This window comes from Nycticebus coucang, chromosome 9 (assembly GCF_027406575.1).
Source record: "Nycticebus coucang isolate mNycCou1 chromosome 9, mNycCou1.pri, whole genome shotgun sequence".
NCBI classification, from domain to species: domain Eukaryota; kingdom Metazoa; phylum Chordata; class Mammalia; order Primates; family Lorisidae; genus Nycticebus; species Nycticebus coucang.
In genome coordinates, this window is record NC_069788.1 from 125,435,091 (window position 1) to 125,452,199 (window position 17,109).

At 35.5% G+C, this 17,109-nt stretch overlaps 1 protein-coding gene across 6 annotated transcripts in view; it reads left to right on the forward strand.

Annotated features, from left to right (window-relative positions):
* TMEM260 (transmembrane protein 260) overlaps positions 1 to 17,109 on the forward strand; it is a 79,903-nt gene that overhangs the window by 3,045 nt on the left and 59,749 nt on the right. For all 6 annotated transcript variants that reach the window (XM_053602505.1, XM_053602506.1, XM_053602507.1 and 3 more), the window contains 2 exons: positions 3,000 to 3,031; positions 3,760 to 3,911. In XM_053602505.1, coding sequence (XP_053458480.1) covers positions 3,000 to 3,031; positions 3,760 to 3,911 — 184 coding nt within the window. The remainder of the gene's footprint in view (positions 1 to 2,999; positions 3,032 to 3,759; positions 3,912 to 17,109) is intronic.

Consider the following 17,109-nt stretch of genomic DNA (forward strand, 5'->3'; position numbering starts at 1 on the left):
GAAACCCTAGTGTGAGGGTTGGGAGAAAGTCAAGACTCAAGAGGCAGAATGTTGTGCTTTTTGGTGGTTTTGTGTGTGTATTTAACTGTTCACTTCCTCTTTTCTCTTTATCACACTCAATTTAAGAGAAGTGTTTCCCTTTAGCTCTTTATCAAGGATACATTTATGGGCTTTGAATAGTGGCATCTTTTTTTTTTTTTTTTTGTAGAGACAGAGTTTCACTTTATCGCCCTCGGTAGAGTGCCGTGGCGTCACACAGCTCACAGCAACCTCCCAACTCCTGGGCTTAGGCGATTCTCCTGCCTCAGCCTCCCGAGTAGCTGAGACTACAGGCGCCCGCCACAATGCCCGGCTATTTTTTTGTTGCAGTTTGGCCGGGGCTGGGTTTGAACCCGCCACCCTCGGTATATGGGGCTGGCGCCCTGCTCACTGAGCCACAGGCACCGCCCGGCATCTTTTTTATTTAGATTTTAGTTAACATTTAATAAGGGTTGATGAAAGTTTGTCACATTCCAAATTTATCTTTTATCAAAGGAGAAGAAGAAGTTAGAGAAAATAGGCTATTTTGCTTAATATTAGGTAAAATTCTGAATACCTTTTAAATGGAGGAGAATGAATAGTGACCTTGAATTTTTTTTATTTATTTATTTTTTTTTTTGAGACAGTGTCTCTCTCTGTGCCCTGGGTAGAGTGCTGTGGCGTCATCATAGCTCACAGCAACCTTAAACTCTTGGGCTTAAGCAGTCCTCCTGCCTCAGCCTCCTGTGTACCTGGGACTACAAGTGCCCACCACAATAGTGGCTAATTTTTCTTTTTTTAGTAGAGATGGGGTCTCACTCTTGTTCAGGATAGTTTCGAACTCCTGAGCTCAAGCAGTCCTCCAGTTTGGCCTCCTAGAGTGCTAGGATTATAGTCCTGAGCCACTGCACCTGGCCTGTGACCTTGAAAATTTAAATTTAGGGGTGCTTTGTCACACAAAGATATAATGACAGAAAACTGATGGAAACAATTTGGGACTGAAGATGTAAGAACTAACCCATTGTGGAGTAAAACTTAAAATATTCTTGACAGTAGTTACAAAGGGAAAGTTTTAAATATTTTTAAACCATAAATAATTTCCTTTTTTAAAAAAAGTAAAATATAAAAAAATGCCTTTGGTTTCCAAGGTTCTCTTGAATATCTCTAATCAATTTAAAAGACATCTTTAAGTAATTGACTATTGTAAGTGAGCCGTGTCTTCCTTTGGGTGTTGTTATGGGCTTCCAGGATGCAAATAGTCAGCCATTCACCTAAGGCAGGGCTGGCTGCGTAGCGAGGATGACAGTGTGAGGTGTCTTTTTGTCAATCCCTTAGTGCAGGGCTTAAATCAGATTCTTTGTGTGTGGCCAGAAGGGAGAGGTGGTATTATCTTGGCAGGATCCTGAAATGGATAGGATAATGTTTTTAAACTTAGAAAAATTAAAGCAACTAACCAGACTATAAGGGAATCGAAAGTGCTAAATAGGGAGGTTGGAGCTGGTTCTGGGGAGTAGGAAGAAGTGATTAATTTACAAGGGGAGTACTGGGGAGGAATATATATAAGAAGAGGTGTCCCTGGGAAGGTGGCAATTAAACAAGGCCTGGAAGGGTTTAGGAGAGAAGGCTGGGAAAATATTCTAGGGTGAGAAAATGAGTGAGAAGAGGTGCAAAAGAGGACCATTCCAGAGCAACAGTGGATGATAAGCTCTGACTGGGGAGCATGGAGATAAGCCTAGCAAAAGGACCTTGAAACCCTCACACTGGGAATCTATACTTCATTCAGTAAGCACTGAGCAGCCATGGAAATACTTTAGGGGTATGTGTGCTTGGAGTGGGGAATAGATCGTGGTGTGACAATGATTTGACGTAGAAGATCCTTCAGGTCTGTGGCTGTAGTGCAGGCCAGAGAGGGCAAAAGTCCACATTGTGGCTGGGGCAGTAGAAATTAAAAGCAGAGTACTGCTATTAAAGCATAAAAAACAGACACTAGTACATTTGCTGATAGGTAAATAATTCATCAATACTAATTGATTTCTTACATTAATTATATTGTACTATAGTATACAGCAGGCGTCCTCAAACTTTTTAAACATGGGGCCAATTCATTGTCCCTCAGACCGTTGGAGGGCTGGACTATAGTTTAAAAGAAAAAACTATGAACAAATTCCTATGCACACTGCACATATCTTATTTTGAAGTAAAAAAAAACAAACGGGAACAAATACAATCACACCACCTCATGTGGCCGGCGGGCCGCAGTTTGAGGACCCCTGGTATACAGGAATGAGTCAGAAATAGTCCCTGTGCTCTGGATATTGAAAATATTAACAAATAGGCATTAAGTTACTTCATCAAAATTTTAGAAATAGTCATTAATAGAGAAGAATTATAAAAGACTATGTAAAGTCTTTTATAATTTAATTGTTTGATGATTTAACGGTTTGAAAAACGTATTATAGTAGAACTTACCAAGATAACCTGGAATTAATAAATACTTGGAAATTGTTTAAAGATATCCAGCGTAGTTTAGGGAAGGTATCCAAATGTCAGTGTTAGGTTAATATGGCACATTTTATGGTGTGTTCAAACCTCACATGTCGGGCATACAAGGTTGCATCTTTGTAGATTGTTTTGTGCTGAATACTTGAGGGTAATAAAGCATATCACACTAATGCCACAGCAGTATTTGTATATTTGCAAGTGAATACAATTTTCAGGAGGGAAAATAAGCATTTTTTTAAAAACCAGAATTCGCTTCTATTTCCATTGACCAGTTATTGGGAATGATCAAGGATAGTTTGCTCATCAGACCTAAGGGAGAAAGTATTCTTAGACTATTTCATGCCGTTAAATCTCTACAGATTTACAGTTTTATCCAGGCAAATTAATGCAAAACCCCAATGCAAGCATTTGGATTTTGAAATTTTGGAGGAGTGTCATTCTCTAATAGTAATTATTGGTTTTACATTATTTTTTCACAGGGGAACTGATCACAGCCGCATATGAGCTTGGAGTAAGTATTAGTTTTATTGTTTAATCAATGCTCTCATTAACAGTTTTAGGAATTAAGAAAGTTTAATTAAGCATGGAGTAAAGTAGATTAATTTATTTTCAAACCCCAGTTTTTAGTAACTTATAAGTACAGTATGTGACAATTTACTTTAAGTTTTAAATCCAATTAAACTAAATTATAAAGCAAAGCCTTTACTATATATACAGTAGCTGCCTTATTATCACCCCAAATTTTGTATAAGCTGTGGAGAATAAAATAAATCGGGTTAACAGTTTTAATAAGTTTATTATTTAATAAACTTTATTATGGTGCATGATCCCTTTAGGCAAGACCTCGCGACTGTCAGCGTGGTGGTAATCCGATAGCAGTGTGGTCTTTCAACTTTCTAACCAATACAATATTTCAAAACCTGCCCTTTTTCAATAGCCTTTTAAATGATCCTAATGTACTGTGAACCCAGAGAACAAACTGCTTAAGAACTGACAATGAAGTATGTCACCATTTCTCTAGGTGACAAACCATGTGATAGATGCTGCCAAATCCATTAAAGAAAATATTTATTTGTATTGGCACCCGAGGATTACAATAGAAAACCACTGTTCAAACATTTAGTCATTGGCACATAATCTTTAGACTTGCCTGAAAAAAGGGATGCTTTTCAATTAAAGCCAGTGTGACTTTTCCTTTACTAGATGAAAACCTCCTAACTCTTGCTGATTTTCCCGTAGGTCGCCCATCCTCCCGGCTATCCTTTGTTCACCCTGTTGGCTAAACTGGCAATTGTACTGCTTCCTTTTGGTTCAATTGCCTACCGCGTCAATCTTCTCTGTGGCTTATTTGGAGCAGTAGCTGCATCATTACTTTTTTTCACCGTTTTCAGGTAAAGTAGTTGATTAGTTAATTTTGAGCAATTGAAGATGTAGATTTCTTATGGTCCAGGAGCATACATTAAAAAAAAATCTTTTTTGCGTGAATGGCTTCCCTAATTCATGTGATTTCACTTTCTTAACTTAAACAATAATTTCATCTGCATTTGGCCCCTCAAATAATTACACAGTTGGTTCTGCTTTATACAATGGAGTGAAGGTGTCAGCAGTTCATTAACACTATTCTCTGGTTAGGCAGAACTAATGAAGTTTGTCATTTTATGAAGATGCAGATGGGCCAGTTTAATTCTACAATATGAGGTTCATCTTTTGGCAAATGGTAAATATCATTTAATTACTCACAGTATTGCTGATTGACAGCTGCCTATTAGGTTCAGGGCTAATATCTAATTATATTGTATTCTAAGTATGAGCATGTATACTTTTTGAAATGAGGCTCTTAACTAAGAAAATCAGTTTGGGTTTGATATCTAGTAAGGTTTCACTCTGCTCCATTATGGCTGTAGGGAAAGTAGGCAAATTAGATCCCACTTACTTCATTAATAGAAGGCTTTCTTAGTTTGGAAGGCTACCCTGCTTTTAAAAAATGGGTTGTTAGTTTAGGTCTTTGATGTTTCTCTCTCCCTCTTTCTTAACTCAGCCTCAGTCTATGCCTAAAAATTATAGTGAAAGATACAAATTATACTTCTTGTAAAGAGAAAAACCAAATTAAAATACTTCTTGCAAGTTTCATTATTAAAAACAAATTATTTTTGTATGTAAATATGGTATAATTTGAATAGATATAATTTCATGTCATTTTAGAGACTAGTATTTTTTGTGTTAAAGTCATAATATTGCCCTAAATTCTAAATTCTCTTAATTATTTATAAAATGATAAAAGTTAACACCTTTATAACTCAATAAAGTTTATTTTTTAAGCTATTTGCAAAAAGCTTCCAGATTCAAATACTATACCTTGATCATTTAGCAAATTTTTATTATTAAATTTGTTTCTATTTCAGCCTTAATAGCAAAATTTTTAAGTATATGATATTTGCAGTGATAATGAAATTTTTAAGTATGAGATATTTAAGATAATACCTCTGCTGGGATTGCTTAGTGTTATGAATGTTATCTAAATGGTTAGAATAACTTCTTTTTTTTTTGAAAAACCTTTATTTTAATAGTGTATGTTTTTTCATTAAGAAGGTAATGCAGTCTCAGTACAGCAAATTTCAAAGTACAGAAATAAAAGAGAAAACATCATAGTTTCATTTTTTCTATTCTAAATTTTATGTATAGATAATATATTTTTTTGTAGAAGTAATGGCTATTTTATTTTTTTATTTTTTATTTATTTTTTTTTTATTAAATCATAGCTGTGTACATTGATATGATCATGGGGCATCATTCACTAGCTTCACAGACCGTTTACCAAGTTTCACATATACCCTTGTAAGATGCACCGTGAATAACTTCTATTAGAATTTTTCCTTTTGGGGTTTTTATAATAGGGAATCTGTCAGTAGTTCCATTGAGAGAAAAACTGATTTTTTTTTTTTATTTTTAAATAACTAGGTTGAACAGGAGCTTACCTGTTCTGTTTTGAATGTGTGAGTTATATATGTCTTTCATAAGACATTTTAACGCAAAAACATTTAAAGAAAATGAATATTTATATAGTCTGTCTTTTAGATCATTTATATAGCATACATATATTTAAATGTTTGCAGATATAAATAGCTCTTTTTGCAAGTAAAGTGAATCATTTTCTAAAACTTTGCCATGTTTTGTGACATATTAACTATTGATGCAGTTCCACATGAGAACCACTGCAAAAATCATATATAAAAATCTTTAAAATTTTTTTTGACAGAGTCCAACAGTTTTTGACAATAATTTTCTTTTGAATTGTCTGCATTTTAAAATAGCTTTTTATTAATTATTATGATTGGTTATCCTTAGTTTTAGATTATCATGCTAGCCTATAATATGAGAATACTTCATTATTTTGAATACAAATAATTGACAAGGTACACATCCTTTGGGAACAACCTAGTTCAAGTGGCAAATCTGTTTTGTCAAACAATAGACACCCTTCAAAAAGGAGAAGCCATCTCTATGGTAATAGGACTAACAGTAGCCTATTGATTGAGTGGAAGAAGACATTATACAATGTCAGCTGGCTTGTTACAATTTCATTTGTTGTGTGACCTGAACTTAACCTTTAAAACCTTCTGTGACTATAAACCCAACAGCAGGACACAGTTTTTGTATAGCCGTTACAGTGACGGCTTTTTTCTTGTCCTAGCATACAGTAAATATATTCCTTTACAGGTTAACTCTTTTATCAGCATTTGTTTAGGAAACATTTCACTACTTTATTCATTTACAAACCAAATCATCATTCCATTTTGTTGTTGAATATTGAAGGGTTTTGAACCAGGATGCAGTTTTATTCTTTCTTTCCCCATCACTTAAGAGAACATTACTGTACATGTAGGATTAGTGCTGACTGGTGGGCAGTAAATTAATTCTTTTAACAGGTTTAGATTTTTTTCAGGTTATTGTTCACATAGCATTCACTATATTTAGCTCTGGGGTGGACATAAAGACTTTCTGTACCTTTTAAACAAAGATTTTATTTCAAAAGCAAATTTCTGTTTAAATGTGTTGATGTAAAAAGCTCCCTTTTTTCAGTAAACATGACTTAGGTTGAAAGAACAATTTACTCGTCGTTTCCAATTACTATGTAATTTTTCCTTTCTTGCATCTTTCTCTTGCTTTTAAAAGCTGTAAGATGTCATTAACACTACATTTTTTTGTCAATCTTTCCTAATGGTTGGCAAGAACTCATGTATATTTGCTTTGCTGTAATGTAGAAAGTGCATGAGTAAAACAGCACATTGGGAGCTGTGTCAATGCAGCTTATTGAATTAAAAATAGTAAGACTGTGTCAGTTGTTCCCATGTGCATTTATTTATGTATTATTCCTTTCAGGGGTATTTTTAAGCATGCATTATGTTAGGGAGTTTCATACATTATGTTTATATGAAATAGTGTTCATTTTATTAATGGTAAGTACATCTGTGTTTTTAAGACTGTAATATAATTAGTGATTTATAGGAAATAGATTTCCTTCTTCAAGGCCATTGAAGTAAATGATTTTTAAATGTGATAATGTGATATTTAAAGTTTCGTATTCCATTTGAAACTCACAAATCCTATTAATATTAAATTTAAAAGTTATAGATAATACAAATCACTAATATGAATGCCATTTAACATTGTTTAATACTTGAATTTCGAAATAATTTTCTAGGAAATATCAAGCTAGATCTTAAAGAATATGGAAGGAGTCTTATGAAGTCACTGTCATTACACATCTGCACCCTCACCCTTCATGTGTCCTGATATTACTAAAAGAAGGGGAGTGTATTGATAGCATTGTGTAAAAATTCTTTACCTCAGGAAGATTTAAATCGCCTATGATATCAGATGAGGGCACATCTTATATTATTTATTTGGGTAGTTACAGAGCAGGGAATATATTCTCAACAGGCTCAAGAGTCAGCATATCCTCTTCAAACTAGTATGGGCCAAATGGAACTATGAAAGAATGCATTTAACAATATTGGCTGAGTACACATGTGAACTGAAAGTAAAACTCTTCGTTTTTATAATCAAAATTCATGGCTTTTTTAAAAGAAAGACAAAGTCACTAACCATTAAATAAGGAGTTTTCAAATATTTTTTCTAAAAGGCATGATTTTGGGAAACTTGCATAAAAATACTTTCTAATACTATTAACACAGTGCAGTAAGAAATCAGATCTCTTCATGCCAAGTAGGTAATTTAGAACACATGAATCTTAATAATAATTAAGGGTGTATTGAAACTATGCGACTTACTACAAATAACTTAGGATCAATTTCAATAATATATAAATAGATTCTGGCAGATTGGTCTGTGGATTTTATAATTTTTGTAAGTTATGTATTTCTAAACATTAGGTTGCTGCTAAAAATTAACTTGATCAAACTTTTGGAAAGCAAAAACTTGATCCTGAGCACCGTGTCTGCTATTCTTATAGTTTCGGTTAAGATTCCATTCAGTAAAGAATAGAAAATTAAAATGCCATACCTTAGAGAATGCACAATCTCCTGCTTAAGAGACATTTGGATTTTCCAGCTCAAAGAGTATTTTAGATTATTGCCGTACAGAATAATGTGAAGCTTTTCCTAATTTCAGAAGTAACTATGCATAAGTAACAAATAGTCCCCAAGTTTTTGTAGTTGAAGAAGAATGGAAAGTACTGGAGCATTAATTTCCATTCAGGAGAATATCTGTCTTGATCCCTGGGTAATTGATCATATATTTCTCTCATACTTGTATTAAAATTGCATTGACTTAGAGTGCTTAAGCATATTAAGAGCTTGGTTCATTTGCATTTTCTTATAAGTAGAGGGACATATTAGGCTCAAATAGCAGCACTTCATTTTGAAGGGAAAAAAGCAGGGCAAAAACTCTTCTTTAAGACTGTAGATTCTTTTCTGACAGCTAGTTAGAGTTAGAATTAGTTCAAGGAAATGTTAATAATGCACTGCCTGGCCTAATCCCTTTGATATCACCAGGTATCCTCCTGTTCATGGGTTAATTGCTTTAAAAGCGAAGGCAATATTCTGAGCGGTGGGCCGCTTCACCTTTTCACAGCTGTTACCATTGAGTGACAACTAAATCCCATGTGTAAGATGAGGAAGAGCTCAATCTCCAATTGGGAGAAAATTTATGTAAACCACAATCCCTTCAGAATGTGCGGAAGTCATAGACTTTCTTGATTTACTCTGCTTTTCCCAGAAAGCGCTATTGTTCACTTTCCTAAGTCCCATCAACCCTTTGTAGCAGAATATCACAGCGGCAGCAGATAGCTTGAAATATATAAATGCTATCATAGCTCTGATTAATAGCAGTGCTTATGAGTCAAGTCTGATAACAGTGCAGCTCTCCACTCAATTTCAGATACTGCTAATGGAATCTGTCTTCTCCAATTGTAATATGAGAAGGCCTAATTTGCCATGGAGCTTGGAGCTGTCACCAGTAGGGGATTGTGGGGTCAGATGGGAGCTGCCAGGTTTTTGCCCTGCAGCTTGTATCTCTCACTTTGAATAGAGCAGCCCCCTGCCTGCCAGTTAGCTGATAGGCCGCCGTGGGGTTTATGCCACCACGTACAATAGGAAGGGGCTGCATAGGCTGACTTTGTAATTGTGAAGCTAGCTCATATTTCCACAGCTACTGTGCTGCATAATTTCTAATAAGTGGTTTTAACAAATGTCAGATTATGAAAAGTTTCCTCAATTACAAAAACTTATAAAACATTTAAATTGCTAAATCTGTTTCCTGCCGAGATTTTGCCACTGGAACTAGTCATCAGTTATTACGCTTGTAATAATAAATGCATATATTTCTTAAAATTACAATAAAATTATAGATAATTCATGTAGATTTGCTGCTTTTCTAAACCATCAAAATAGAAAAAAGTTTTAATTGAAATATGAAAATATAGTTCATAACTTTGCATAAGACTACTTAATATCAAATCTCTATTGTTTGTTAGGTTGGTTAGTGTTGCCGATGAAAGTAGTTTAATACCCTCATTCTGTCGACTTTACTACCCTCATTTTGGATGTTTTATGTTTAGTTCATATAAAATTATGCAACATCTTCTAAGTTTTTAGTTAAGGATTTAGTGTGGTGACATGCCTTGACTAGTGCCTTTGAGAATAATGTGCTAGAATACTCTGTTAGTCAATTTCAGTCTTGCTACTGAATGCAAAAACACTATTAAGATTGAGTAACAAGCTAATCTTGATTTCTTGTGTGGTTTTACATATTTCAAACAAAATTGACTAAAATATACAGTTGGGGGATTATTTTAAACTAGGTTGTACCTCAAGAACGTATTGCCTCCCCTTGTGAGGTTATTTGGTGTACCATGAAAACTTAGTAAAATGTGAAGTAAATGATGGTGGTTCCTATAAAGCCCAGTTCAATGTGATATTCAAGTATAAGTTGATGGAGTATAATAAAATGAATTGTTTTAAACTTTGAATAATGCATAAATCTTAATTCTAATAGAAATTTTATGATTACATATATGGAAGCTATTCATAATCTTATTCCCTCTGTTTCAGTTGTGCTTTTTTTTCCTGAAGGCTTTTAAATGTTTCCCTCAATTTTATTTAATGGTTTTAAAACAGAAGTAATACTCTGTACTTTACTGTTAGAGTCCTGGTAGTTAACATTTATGTAGCTGGAAATTCAGGATAAACAGTTCTTTTGATTGAATCTCATGAAATAGAACTAACCTCGATAGGATTTTATCTGAAGTGAAATTACATTTTTATAAAATTTGGGAAAAAGGGCTTATTCACAAACTCATTAAAGTTGGAAATGTTCTGATTATTTTTTTAAGCCCAGTGGTGGTAGCTTCAGAGATATAACTTTAATATTAATCATGTCTTAAATTAATTTATGTTCTTTAGGTCTAACCCTAAAAATGGAAAGATTTATATTTTACTGCTCTGTAAATGACTGCTGATTATTATTTCCCACAGAGTACCTGGCACATATTAGATGCCTGCTATGTTTGTTGAGAGAGTGTGGAGTGAACTGTCACCAAAAGAAAGAGGTTTAGCAGTGCTTAGGTTTTCAGCAGCTTTGCTTCCTAGTTTGACCATTCTTCAGGTGGATAGATGGGAGGAGTAAATACATGGTGCTGATTTGTGTGAATGAGCCAGAAAGCAGCATGTCTGTAATTTTTATGAACAGGACCCAGAAAGGACAGGGAAGGATAGGGTGGTCGATCTGCTGCTGATTGTACCCTGCTCTACCATGCTTCCTCCCTGTGATCCAATACCCTGTTTCAGTCATCAGTAGAAACTGATACTGATAGTAATTATTAAACAGTGATGCTCTGATCCTGTATTCTGGACTATTTGAGCTCCATTTACTTCAGATAGGAGTTCTCGGTGTAGATTTGGGGTGGTGTACTCTCCACGTTGGGTTGTTTGCGTGCAAGTAACACTGAAGACAAATACATTCATGGATTTTATGAGGCATGTCAAATGTGTGTTTGGAAAGAATTTCAGGTTTTTGTTATTTGCTTTTTGATTGAGAGTTAGACAAACATGTGACTACACATGAAAATCAAATACTGTGCAGTGGAAAGAAAAATATACCTTATCATCAATAGCAAACCTGTGTCACTGGTGTAAATTGTAACCTCCTGATTTATCCATTGTGTCAACAGATGAATGGTATTCCATCAGGGAGAAAACTACTACACACACAGTACCTTTCTTAGGAATCTTATGTAGGACTTACGGATTTTATGAAACAAAAAAGAAGGTGGTTATGTTTTACACAGAGGGCTCTGATGCTTATGTTTGTAAGGGGGCTCTTTAATAGCATCCCTTCTTCCATCACGTTACCCCAGTGGAGAATTCCCGTCATTTGCATTGTCTGGGAATTTGCATTGTCTTGACCAACACTCTGCCACACTGTCATACTCTTTCGTCTTTCTTTGTTGACTAAATGCTGTGCTCTCCTGGAACGTGAACTACATGATTTTAGTTAACACAAGTAAAAAGCAATCAGGAAGATTTCATTTACTGCAAATTATACTGCAGAATATATTTTGTGCTTAAAATTTAAAATTATGTAGGCCAGGCACTGTGGCTCACACTTGTAATGCTACTCTGGGAGGCTGAGGCTGATAGATCGTTTGAGCTTAGGAGTCTGAGACCAGCCTGAGCAAGAATGAGACTTCCTCTCTAAAAATAGAAAAATTAGCCGAGTGTTGTGATAGGTACCTGTAGTCCCAGCTATTCTGGAGGCTGAGGTTGGAGGATCGCTTGAGCCCAAGAATTTGAGGTTGCTGTGAGTTATGACACCACAGCACTTTATCCCGGATGACAGAGTGAGACTCTGTCTCAAAAATAAATAAATGCATACATACATAAATAAATTTATTTATATAAGATAATACATACTTCAGTGACTTTTAGATTTGATATTTTGAATCATCTGCATCGTTGTGAGCCCTTAGAATTAAGCTAATAGCCTAATAGTGTAAGCTAATAGTATAAAAGCTTGGTTTTGCTTGTTGGTATCGACATGTAACTATCTTTTATAATACATTGTTTGTGTTATTAAAATTATCATAATAATGGTGTTTTAAGTCATTTTTTCATATAGCCTTATGTGATTTTATCTTTCTGTGTATCAGATTTTAGAAATATGTATTCATTTGAAGAGATTCCTCCTTTGACCTAGTTCCATGAGGCTCTGTGAAAATTAGATTTTTTATCATATTTAATTCATAATAAAGTGTTCTTAAGGTAAAATGGAAAATAGTTTAGACTGTTTGTAAAATATTAATGAGTTCTGGAGAAAACAGTTCTCATTTTATTCACTAACTCATTCAAATTTCTCTTCTTTTCTCATTTGCTTTTAGTTTGAAGTAATTTAATTAATTTCAGTAGGAAAATGTAATTCTTTTAATTTCAGTGAGCTAATTTTAAGTGTCCAAGTTTCCACTTTAGCATACTGACTCCTTAGTTGCTTTTTTAGAAGACAATAATTACTTAAGCATATTTGTTCAAAAGAATAAAATGAAAATTGAAAGTAGGGCTCCTGGATTGCCCAGTGAAAACAGTGGTGTTCTTGATTATGTCATTTTATTTAAAAAAAAAAAAAAAAAGATCATCAGAGTTAGTCTGTAGGTAAATGCTAATGTTTGGTTTATCTTATTTGGGGCACACCTATATCCACAGTTCATCCGAACATTAGACTTTATGGGTGATACAATATAGCTTGTTATGTGAGCTCATATCAACAATTTTATTTAAAACTCATGTTTAAATAATGCCAAATTGGGCATCCTTTGATTTATCTTTTAAAAGGAAGATTACTTAGTCAAAAATTTGGACTCTCAATTCATTTAACAGTATTGTATATAGTAAGATTTATGGATAATGTTTCACTCTACATATAATCTAACTCTGCCAAAAATTTCAAAATATATGTTGCAGATTTTTTTAGGGAAATAAAGTATAGAGTATGTCCCTTAGTTGGAGTTATTCTTCAAAAGAGATTGTAACTAACTTGTCAAATCACTCACTCACGGGACAACCCTTCATTTATAGGTATGATAATTGTCCAGGCTCATCAGATAATAAGGCCCCAGTGATCAAAAAGGGCAATGGGGCCAGGTGTGGTGGCTCACACCTGTAATCCTGGCACTCTGGGAGGCCAAAGCAGGTGGACTCAGAAGTTTGAGACCATCCTGAGCAAAGAGACACCCCATCTCTATTAAAAATAGAAAAATTAGCCAGCCAGGCATTGTGGTGGGCCCTGGTAGTCCCAGCTTCTTGGTAGTCCGAGGCCAGAGGATCACTTGAGTCCAGGTGTTCAAGGTTGCAGTGAACTAAGCTGAGGCCACAGCACTCTAGCCTTCTAGCCTGGGCAACAGAGCCAGACTCTGTCTCAAAAAAAAGGCGGAGGTGGGGGGAGGGAGACAGTGGATTAATTGGAGGCTCTAGGAATTCTGTAGACTCATTGGAAAGTATCTTTCTTTTAAACTTATAACAAACCAGTGATAAAAGTGCTTATTACCTCTCTTGTTTAACAAGTTTAAGACTAGATTTGCCTTCAGGTATATTCATATTATGATTTTTGCAGCATCACTTAGGAAAGCCTTCGCACGTTTGAAGTTGTTTGTCTCCAGTATGCAGTGGTCTATTGATGCAGAGCATGCATTGATGTTTACTCAATAAAACATAGGATAGGAACTTTCAAGTGTTTTTTTTTTTTTTTTTTTAGCTAAACAAAAATTTGAGAAAATTAAGGAACTTTCTTAACATCCCAGTGTGTAAAAAGGCAATATGAATAACTAAGAACCTTCTATATACTCTTTGAAATATTTATTTTATAGACAAGGAATAAATCACAGAATATGAAAACTGAAAATGCTTTTAAGTAAATTTTTATTTCTATACTCTTGCTAAAAGAATGTTTTAACATCTAAAATGCTGAAATAATTATTCCTTGGTTTATGAAAGATATATCCATATACACATCGTTTTATTAAAGAAAAAATCAATGTAACAAATTCAAAATGAATCCTTTAATTTTTACCTTAATTTGTTACCAGCACACCATTTTTTTAACAGTAAATGACATGGTTTTGAAAAGAAACAAAATTCACTCCAACACCATAGTCTCTTTTGTCTTAATTTTTTTGCAGTTAAAAAAAAAAGATTTCTTTCTAAATAATGGCATAAAGAATTTTATATAGCATGATTTAAAAATAGGTGGACTTAGGTCATGGTAATTGAAATAATTACTGTTTTTAGAGCATTAAAAACTAAAGATAAAGTTTGTCTAAAATAATATATGTATGGGAAAACCTGCAATTTCTGAAAAGTCAAATAGCTTGTCTAGGACAAGCTATTTACACAAATAGGTAAAGTGAGATATGCTTTTAACTTTAAAAATACATCAATATGGCTTTGTAATGCATTATATAGAGAATTTTAAGTTCTTAAAATCTGTTTTCCTTATTTATATATTTTTTCCTTTTATTAAGTCATATATACATAGATCAGGAATACATTTATGCATATGTGGGGTACAATGTGTTGTTTTTTTATATAATTTGGAGTGCTTACATAAAACTAATTAATATAGCTTTTGCCTCATTTACTTAATTATTGTGTTAAGACATTTGTATTCTATACTTGATAGATTTGACTCGTACCCTTGCAATATTGCTTCATAGGTGTGGTCCTGCTGTTTACCCTCCCTCTATCAAACCTCCCTTCCCACTCCATTTCTCTCTTTCATCCTGGGCTATAGTTGTGATCTATCTTATTTATATTTTGATTAGGTTACAGTTAAAAATTCATAGTCCTTGGGGTCTTTTGTTTTAAAGAAATATAGAAAAATCTATTGAGTACCCATTCAATACATTTAATTTAATGAGGACCTAGCAAAGGGGCAGCTGCCTTAGTCTTAGCGAAAGTACTTCAGGGAAAACTTGGGACAGGTGATTCCTATAGTAGGTCATGAACAACAATTGGGAGCCATGTGAAGGCAAAACACTGTTACAGGTATTGGTTGAGCATTCCTATTCCAAAAATCCAACATCCAAAATGCTCCAAAAGTCAGGACTGTTTGAGTGCTGACATGACACCCGAAGAAAATGCTCATTGAAGCACATTGGGTTTCAGATTCTTGGTTTTGGGATGCTGAACTGACATGTATTCTGCAAATATTCCAAAATGTGAAAAAAAAAAATCCAAATTAAAAACAATTCTGGGGGCGGTGCCTGTGACTGAAGGAGTTAGGGCGCCAGACCCATATACTGGAGTGGCGGGTTCAAACTTGGCCCCGGCCAAAAACTGCAACAACAACAAAAAAACAAAAAACAACTCTGGTTCCAAGCATTTCAGATAATGGATATGCAATCCATTTGCAAAGAAACTCAGAGATGAAGAAACAGCTTGTAAGTACAGGGACTTATGAGTCATTTCGTGTTTATGAAATGAAGTTTGTGCCGAATTATGTTAAGAAATGAAGCTACAGGTGAGCTGAGAAAAGATTTATGAAGGGTCTCGTTTGTCCTGATGTGTAGCTTATATTATGGTTTATGATGAAAGGGGAGCCACTGAAGGTTTGGATGCAGAGATGTAGGAGATGAGATGTGTTTTGGGTCCTTCACTGTGGTGGCTATGGGGGGCACAGGATGGGAGGCAGTCAGCTTATGATGCTGTTGGAGTGGTTTAAGCCTGAGGACAGTGGTATAGATGGAAAGAAGAGGATAAAAAATAATTATGAAGGCTGGGTACAGTGGCTCATGCCTGTAATCCTAACAATCTGGGAGGTTGAGGTGGGTGGATTGCTTGAGCTCAGGAGTTCAAGACCAGCCTGAACAAGAGTGAGACCCCCATCTCCAAAAGGTAGCCAGGCATTGTGGCGGGCACCTGTGGTCCCAGCTACTCAGGAGGCTGAGGCAAAAGGATCATTTGAGCCCAAGAGTTTGAGGTTGCTGTGAGCTGTGGTATCACTGCACTCTACTGAGGGTGACAAAGTGAGACTCTGTCTCAAAAAAAATAATTATGAAATAACATTGGCAAGATGTGCTATGTTGGACAGAGAGAGAAAAAGGGAGAGGAAGCTTTGATGCTGACTCTCAGGTCTCTTAACTTAGATAACCAGGCAGACAGGGAAAATCACTGAGGTAGTGAATACAGGAGCATGAGTCATTTTTAGGAAAGAAGATGCAAAATTAGTTTTGTATATGTTGACATTAAGGTTCTAGGGACACCCAGATTTGGAGCGGCATTGGTCTCCCACTCAGCTGGAGACACATAAGTCTGGAAGTAAGGGAGGAGGCAGTGCTGGGACAGATTTGGTTTTTTCAGTTTGTAGTTGGAGGTTGAACGTAAGATGATGGGTAGAGCCACACAGACCGAGTATGCAGAGTGAGAAGAGCAATTGCCCGAGAGTGAAGGCAGTAAAATCTGGGAGAATAACTAGCTTTAAAGCAGTTAATGGAAAAAAAGGAGACATGTAGAGAAAACACAGCAGGAAGATCCAGACTCGTATGAGGAAACCTGGGGGACTCAGGCGGCAGGTCCAGAGAGCACGGTGTCACTGGAACCACAGTGAGAGCAGGATGGGCAAAGTGCAAGGGACCAGGGGCTGAAGGTTGCAGGTGTGGGCGTGAGGCCAACACTGAGTTGGAGAATTGCCTTCATGAACTCATCCGTGGTGTCAGCTGGCTTCATGGTCACTTAACCTGCCTCATGAGGGTGAAACGAAGCATGCTCAGATAGTGTGCAGGAAACACGGCTTGAGCAATGTCTTGACACTGCTTTCATACAGAAATCTGAGAAAGAATCGAAGCCCTCAGTCTTTTGATGCGTCCGCATAAACTGCAGACTGAGCTTGGTGTTAGCGTGGGTGGGAGGTTGCAGCCCTGGGCCTCACAACTGCATTGCCACATTGCACTCAGCCTGCAGACTCATCGATACGGGGTGCACCAACCACTGCTTGGATTTTAGGACAAATCCTTAGTTTTAATGAAAGTCTTATGACAGCTTTATTAAACCCTTTTTCTGTCACGGACTGCTGTTAACAATAGTG